General features: G+C 43.0%; 1 protein-coding gene across 2 annotated transcripts in view; it reads right to left on the minus strand.

Moving 5' to 3' along the window:
• The window catches only part of LOC132836590 (SPARC-related modular calcium-binding protein 1-like), a 107,614-nt gene extending 99,784 nt beyond the window's left edge, over positions 1 to 7,830 (minus strand). The window contains exon 1 of one of the 2 annotated variants that reach the window (XM_060855970.1): positions 7,020 to 7,830. In XM_060855970.1, the coding sequence (XP_060711953.1) occupies positions 7,020 to 7,106 (87 nt within the window). In that variant the 5' untranslated portion in view covers positions 7,107 to 7,830. The remainder of the gene's footprint in view (positions 1 to 7,019) is intronic. The other variant, XM_060855969.1, reaches the window with a different exon arrangement.
• Positions 7,831 to 8,560: the final 730 nt, after the last annotated feature.

Below are 8,560 nucleotides of genomic sequence, written 5' to 3' on the forward strand. Positions count from 1 at the left end.
TTGATTGTTTTAGGGAGAAGTCTTGAGGAGAAAGATTACACAAATAACTCAACCTGAAGCAATATCATAAAACTTTAAAAAACTGAGGAAACTGTTCTGAAGGTCACTAAACCTGAAACGTTACCTTGGACTTTTCTCCACAGACGCTGCCTGATCTGCTGCATTTTTTTCCAGCAATTTCTGATTTTGTGTTTGATCATGAAACTCCACTTCAGCAGCTCTGTGATTGGAAGCAGGTAGACTATTAGGGGGGAGGTCTACACAAAGGAAGATAATTCCTCCACGCCTCTTCATCTGCGTCCAATCCAAACCTGGATTTGGGATTCATATTTACTGTTAGGTATGTTCCACCATGACTTCCATTATCAAAAGGGAACCTACCAAGGCAAGGCTACAAACTACCATCTTGCAAGGATGCACCAAAAGAGATAGCAAGGAAGCTGAAGGTGCCTGGTTACTTTAACATGGTTACTTTATCCATTTTAATCCTTTGCAGAAGCCCAGCCAAACAGCAGATATATCCTTGAGCTTAACTCGGTATGTGAGATTTCCACAAGATTCTGTTCCTCTTCTGGGAAACCTTGTGACCTTCATTACCATTTCACAGAGTCTCGGGCCACTTTGCACATAGCAGTGCTGGGAAACAGCAGTAAGTTCAGCAAATGGGAATGGAATTCTCTAGGCACGAGTGCTATTTGCATACGGGAAGCAAGGAAGTTTCCAACATTCCAGATACAGGGCAAGAGATATCCCAGTTATGGTGCCATTAGGCCTCACTGCCTGAATTTTGTCTCATTCTATGTTGTAGAATTATGTGAATTCAGCAAAGAATTAAATACTAAGCAGGCTTAGAAACCAACATTCCATCAAATCCCCCAGGCTTCCAGTAGGCACATCAGGTTAAAGTGATGAGTCTGGACTTGGAGATATCAGTAGTTATTTTAAAGTGCAAATATTGGTTCTCCTCAATTCTTAAATTATTACTGTTAATCAAGGCAGCAAGATCAGAGGACCTCTAAATGAAACACTGACAGATTGCAGTTCTATGATACAGTAGAGGCTCTGAGCAGTTAATGTGTGTACAGTGTAGAACTTTGTCACTCCAGCGAGCTGTCACTGGTGATGTTATATTGTGCCGTCCTGGTATTTACTGATATAACTCAAATTCTGCAGCAAAGCAAAGTTGCAAAATACCTGCTCAACATTAAGGAGGAACACATTGAAACCTCAGATATTTTCACAGTTAGTGATGCTAATGAAAATAAGAATCAAGGTGCTTCAAAGCTCCTGCCAACAGTGTTTTACATCAATTTCTCAAAGTTCTCAGTTTGAACTTAAATTGAAAGTTTAAAAACATAAATGCTGGTAACTCACATCAGCTGCTGGTCTGTTGATTGAGCAGCCACACAAACTCACATTCTTCCTTGAGCACACACAAACCCACACCCATGTACTGCCCCTTATAAGAGATGTATGGCCATCTCCAAATGGATAGAGGAAGTGTTTCAGTGATATCCTCAAGGCATAGTGTGACATTCCCACAGAACCCTGGGAATCACTGACCCAAGACTGTCCAAAGTGCTGGAAGAACATCCTGGAAGGCATTGAGCACCTGGAGACTTGCTGTTGGGAAAAAGCAGAAGCCAGGCAAAAACAGTGAAAAGAGCAAAAACCCACCCAGCTCTCCCCAGGACCATCTTTCTGGCCCAGGTCTTACAGAGCCTGCAGTAACTCCATAGGTCTGTACAGCCACTTACTGACACTCAGAGAGAGGAACAGAGTCATCCTCATCTGTGAGGGACTGCAAATGATGCCACTACAGACTCAGTCTACTCATCGCAAATGCACACATCAAGTTGCATTTAAACTCCTTAAGAAATAAATTTGTAATCTCAATTGAAGTGAAGCATATTCTTATGTAGGTCCTCATGATTAAAATGTTTGGCAAACTATGTTCCAATTTGTTTGCAAACATCTGATGCTATTACATAAATCCTGCTGGAATGTATTAGCTCTCCATGACATTACAGCAATCAAAATTACCACTGAAGGCAGGACCTGTGGGTAACCTACACAGATCAAAGCTGAATTGAAAAGCAGCTCACTTATAATTGTCACTGCCGTCAAAACGAGCCACCAAGTTGTGTGTATGTAATTTTAATGTCCATCTTGCCAACTGGAAATGAGATCATGCCTTCAGGCCTGCTCTTGCCCATCAAGGCGTTGGGCAATTAAAGAAAATGAATTAAAATCTATACATTATACTTGTATTCATTTTTTCACACTGAAGATATATTTTGGGAATGCCTATTATATATACTCACTTTTATTCACTTCCACTCTCCAACTCAGACTCTCGCCAAAATGATTTATGAAATAACCAGGGACAACCCTGGTAATTATAGGCCAGTGAGCCTTACTTTGGTTGTGGGTCAGGCATTGGAAAAGGTTATAAGAGATAGGATTTATAATCACCTGGAAAGGAACAAGTTGATTAGGGGTAGTCAACACGGTTTTATGAAGAGTAGGTCATGCCTCACTAACCTTATTGGATTCTTCAAGAAGGTGAGAAAACAGGTGGGTGAAGGTAAAGCAGTTGATGTGGTGTATATGGATGTCACTAAGGCATTTGGTAAGGTCCACATGGTAGGCTATTGCACAGAATACAGAGTTTCAGGATTGAAGGTGATTTAGTGATTTGGATCAGAAATTGGCTAGCTGAAAGAAGATGGAGGGTGATGGTTGATGGGAAATGTCCATCCTGGTGCTCAGTTACCAGTGGTGTGCCACAAGGATCTGTTTTCAAGCAACTGCTGTTGGTCATTTTTATAAATGATATGGATGTGGGCAAAGAAGGATGGGTTAGTAAATTTGCGGATGATGGGTGATGACACTAAGGTAGGCAGAGTTGTGGATAGTGCTGAAGGATGTTGTGGGTTACAGAGGGACATAGATAAGCTGCAGAGCTGGGCTGAGAGGTGGCAAATGGAGTTTAATGTGGAAAGGTGTGAAGTGCTTTACCTTGGAAGGAGCAACAGGAATAAAGAGTACTGGGCTAATGGTAAAATTCTTGGCAGTGTAGATAACAGAGAAATCTCTGTTTCTAGGTGCATAAATCCCTGAAAGTTGCCACCCAGGTTGATAGGGTTGTTAAAAAGGCATATGGTGTGTTGGTGTTTATTGGCAGAGGGATTGATTTTTGGAGCCATGAGGTCATGCTTCAGCTGTACAAGGCACTGGTGCAGCCACACCTGGTGTATTACATACAGTTCTGGTCACCGCATTATAGGAAGAATGTGGAAGCTTTGGAAAGGGTTCAGAGGAGATTTACTAGGATGTTGCCTGGTATGGAGGGAAGGTCTTACAAGGGAAGTCTGAGGGAACTGAGGCTGTTTTCATTGGAGAGAATGAGGTTGAGAGGTGACTTAATTGAGACGTATAAGATAATCAGAGAGTTAGATAGAGCTGACAGTGAGACCTTTTTCTTCAGATGGTGAAGGCTAACACGAGGGGACATAGTTTTAAATTGACGGTGATAGATTTAGGACAGATATCAGAGGTAGTTTCTTTACTCAGAGAGTAGTAGGGGCATGGAATGGCCTGCCTACAACAGTAGTAGATTCGCCAACATTATGGGCATTTAAATGGGCATTGGATATACACATGGATAATAACGGAATGATGTAGGTTAGATGGGCATCAGATTAATTTCACAGATGGGCGCAACAACGAGGGCCAAAGAGCCTGTACTCTACTGTAATGTTCTATGTTAACATTTAAAAGGCATTTGGATGAGTATATGAACAGGAAGAGTTTGTAGGGATATGGGTTAGGTGCTGGCAGGTGAGACTAGATTGGGTTGGGATATCTGGTTGGCATGGACAGGTTGGACCAAAGGGTTTGTTTCCATGCTGTACATCTCTATGACTCTATGTTAAATCTGATGTTGCACTTCTTCACAGCAACCAATCCCACATTGACCCATTCTCTTGCAGTGTATAATGCAATATTATGCAATATTGTCTACACTACTTACTGTGGCAAAAACATTCCATGTTCCACCAACCCTCTGTGCAGAGAAGTTTCTCCTAATCTCTCTCTGCCAACTGCAGGAGAAGAATTCAAGAAGGAGGGCATGAAGAAAGTGTGTCTTCCATTGTGAAACCTGAGGTTCACACCAGAGATGTGGTCATTCTTGTGCCAAGAGCAGGCTGGTTCTTTGCATCTTTCTGATGAGAACATTTCACTGAAGCAATGGTACAATGAATCCTCCATCATTGCAGGATTAGGCAGAGAGCAGGCAATCAGATGCTTACAAACAAACTGCCTGAGGGCACTGTGATAAAGTAACTGCACCCGACAACAAATCCATTCTCCGCACTTACCTGATCGATATATCACAGTGCAGATTCCATAAGATATAGGAGCAGAAATTAGGCCATTCAGCCCATCGAATCTGCACTGTCATTCAATCATGGCTGGTTCTTCCCTTTTCTATAAAAGAAAAAGGAAACTTTTGCATTTCCGTAGCACTTTTCACAACCCCGCAGCACCACAGAGTGCTTGACAGCCAATGATGCACTTCTGAAGTGTAGTCAGTGTTGTCATGTAAACAGAATGACTTAGCGTTCAGGAAATAAAGATACAATGGAAATATATTTAACTTGAAGAATTAATTTACAATAGAATTATTGAGAAAGCAGAAGGTAATGGGGTAGAGATCATAGATGTGAAAGGAAGCGTATTTTTAACATCCAGAGGTCACAGCAACTTTCAGAAAGGTTGTTATAGTGGGGACGTGAGAAATGAATTTAAGTAATATCTACTGTATTATTTTTTATTATATTAATTGCTATGTTTGAAATAAAATATGTTATAATCTTAAGGAACAGGTGAGAGGACATCCACTCCATTCGGTAACAGGAATACAGAATACTGGATTAATGGAATGATCCTTGGTAGTGTGGATGAGCAGAGAGATCTCAGTGTCCATGTACATAGATCCCTCAAAGTTGCCACCCAGGTCAATAAGGTTGTCAAGAAAGTGTATGGTGTGTTGGCTTTTATTGGTAGAGGGATTGAGTTTGGGAACCATGAGGTCATATTGCAGCTGTACAAAACTCTGGTGCGATAGCACTTGGGGTATTGCATACAGTTCTGGTCACTGCATGACAAGAAGAATGTGGAAGCATTAGAAAGGGTGCAGAGGAGATTTATCAGGATGTTGGCTCGTATGGAGGAAAGGTCTTATGAGGAAAGGCTGAGGGACTAAGCCTTTTTTCATTGGAGGGAAGAAGGTTGAGAGGTGACTTAATAGAGTCATATAAGATGATCAGAGGGTTAGATAGAGTGGATAGTGAGAGCCTTTTTCCTCAGATGGTGATGGTTAGCACGAGGGGACGTAGCTTTAAACTGAGGGATGACAGATATAGGACAGGTGTCAGAGGTAGGTTTTTTACTCAGAGAGTAGTAAGATCATGGAACGCCCTGCCTGCAACAGTAGTAGACTCGCCAACTTTAAGGACATTTAAATAGTGATTAGATAAACACGATAATGGAATAGTGTAGGTTAGATGAGCTTCAGATTGGTTTCACAAGTCAGCACAACATTGAGGGCCGAAGGGCCTGTACTGCGCTGTAATGTTCTACGTTCATATGGTCTGGAACTATTCAATTAGTTCCAATCCTCTGTTCTTGGCCCTTGGTTCTGCTTTTAGCTTTACTAATTCCTTATCAGATTTCCTTTTGAAAGTAACTGTTGAATGAGTTTCTCCCACATTTTCAGACGACGCAATCGAGATCATTATGACAGGCAGTAATCATTTCCCTCATCCCCGCTGCTTCAAAATTCATTTCGGGTTTTCTCTGACTCCTGCGGATGGTAACTAACCTGCTGTTCATTTCTAGCAAGTGCCCAATAACAGGTTGATTCAGTAATCTAATGAATAAAACTGCGACCTCTAGGGGGAATATTCACAAACTGAGACAACCGGTCACAAATCACACTATCTATATTTATGGACATTTATGAAATTGTCTAAGTCTTCTGCTGCGTGACGTACTTATTAAGAGGAACACAAATCGTTCACGAAATAGGCAAAGCTTCCTCCCTTATTCAGTGGGAGCAGTTTGACTGAAATTGGCCCTGTAACAGTGCACACTGGGAGGCAGGAGAGGGGTTTGCGTTGTTGGTCAGCCAGGAGGTTCCTCTGCTGTCATCCGGCCTGTTCGGACTCGTCCCGCACTGAATAGTCAGAGCCACTGGAGCAACTTTAACTCAGGTACATGCAACAGACCCCACTCTCCAGCCGAAACTCCGCAATGTGCGTGTGTGAAAACACCGCAACTGAGCAGAAAATATCTGAACTCTGGATTTCAAATATATCCCCAAACGCAGATCGATATAGAAATGGAATTCTATGAAATAATTCTTAGTTCATTTTACCCATCTCTTTAACTTTGTGAAACACAGGTTCAAATTGTCTTCAGTAGAATATTATTCCCAACACCTAAACGTTGTAGAATCCTCCCACTGTAATAATGTAGGTAAAAAGAATGACTGCAGACGCTGGAAACCAGATTCTGGATTAGTGGTGCTGGAAGAGCACAGCAGTTCAGGCAGCATCCGAGGAGCTGTGTCTAATATGAGGGACTTATAGATTATGTTTCCCTACACAGTAAGTGCGTCTGGGCCAGTGTTGTGGCGTTATAGCCGGTTGTATAAGTTCTGCCTGACTACATTGGGAGGAAGCTGATGAAGGGCATATGCCTGAAACGTCGAATCTCCTGTTCCTTGGATGCTGCCTGACCTGCTGCGTTTTAACCAGCAACACATTTTCAGCTCTGACACTCCAGCATCTGCAGACCTCACTTTTTCCCCTTACATTGGGAGGAAATGTATCTTTAAACTGGTTTTGAATAGCCCTAACTGTATCAAAAAGGAATGAGTTATTTGACCGTTTATATAAAGGAATCTGGGAGAGCTGGGATCGGGGTGCACTTTGAAGTTTGTCGCTTACCAGAGTCCTGTCGAACCGGTGGGGCTTGGAAGTTGCCGAAAAACCCAACAGCTCAATGGTCAAAAGGATGAGAGGGAAAGGCGACATCCCGTAACTCAGTGTTGATGGAAAGAGACAGAGAGAGAGAGAGGCTCCGGAAGTGGCTTTTCAGAAAGTGCCCGTTTCCACGTTAAAACAAAAGACTTCTCGCCTTGTCAGTTTCGGGGTGATATTTCGCCTTGTTGCCTGTGCACGTTAATAAATCGCTGCTGGTCCCTGGGGTGTCAGGACCTGAAGGATCTGCCGCTCCCGGAATGCAGGTTGCCCGAGTAAAGCGGTTCTTCCCGCCGGTGGTGCCTGTGACTTCTGACCGCCCACCCTCGGAGCTCTGCACCAGCGCCGACCGCTGCCACTTTTAACGGGACTGTTTGGAACCAGTCGACCCACGTGGAAAACGAACAACCCCACCCCCTTCGGCCCCAACCCTGCCTCCCATTGTCTGTAAAACCCTACCCAGCGACTTGTTTCCTGTCCAGATGGTTGCTACAAAAGCACTCAATCTTCCATGTGCATTTAAGTCCTAATCGTCTTCCAGTTCCGTCTTTTACTTGTTCCCAGTCACATCACAAATCATTTTTAAGTCCATCCACTTGCCACCATCAATCAAGAATACCTTGCATTTACTTGGCGCCGTTCACATCACCTGTAGGTCCCAAAGCACCGCACTTTTCATGGATTATTCTTTGACTGTCAACTCCCTGCTCTTCAAAAGCGGAGGCCTCGGTTAACGTCTTGCCGAAAAGATGCATCTGTGATCTTCCGCCTCAGAGGCAATTGTGCTGGAACTGAGCCAGTCTGATTCACAAGCTTGTCTCTTAGTCAAGTCTAGTGACGTGAGTGAAAGGGAGATTCGGTCTGACCTCGGTTTTCTGATGTCCAACCCCACTCATGAATGTGTCCGGTTGATGAGGCGATGTTTTGATTCAAGGATGGGTCTGCACTTATAAAATCCAATCAGAAGATTCCTGCTTTGAGGGTTTTTATTGTCTACTTACTGACGTGAAATGACATTGATCTAATTCCATAAGGCATGTTCAGAAACTCGCCAATGTAAATGTGATTCTATTTATTGTAAAAAAACCAAGCCTGTGAGTAAATTCACCTGCCTCAGTGATGCTAAGTCGAATGATCCAGGAAGGTCTCAGATCCAGATAATTAATCTCAATGCCCCAGATCTACAACCAGTTCCTGCTGGAAATTGAGCTTGTGTGGATGTCAGGTTGGGCTGTAATGCCCCGCCACCCCCATGCTGAAACAGTCTGCCATAAACAGACACTTAGGTCAGGATGTCTGTTGGTGGTTGTGACATCAAACCCCACAGCAATGAATTGCAACCCCAGGAAAAGAAGGAAAGTATGCCATACCAACCACCCATCAAAATTCGCCATTTCCCTCCGAGCGTCTGTCTGGCACTCTATTTATAAATATGAAAGTCTGCCCAGCTTGAGTCACTGTGGAGCTTTTTGTTTTAATTATTTTTTAAAATATTGTGGGTGCTAAAA

The sequence above is a fragment of the Hemiscyllium ocellatum genome, chromosome 47 (assembly GCF_020745735.1).
Source record: "Hemiscyllium ocellatum isolate sHemOce1 chromosome 47, sHemOce1.pat.X.cur, whole genome shotgun sequence".
Lineage (NCBI taxonomy): Eukaryota > Metazoa > Chordata > Chondrichthyes > Orectolobiformes > Hemiscylliidae > Hemiscyllium > Hemiscyllium ocellatum.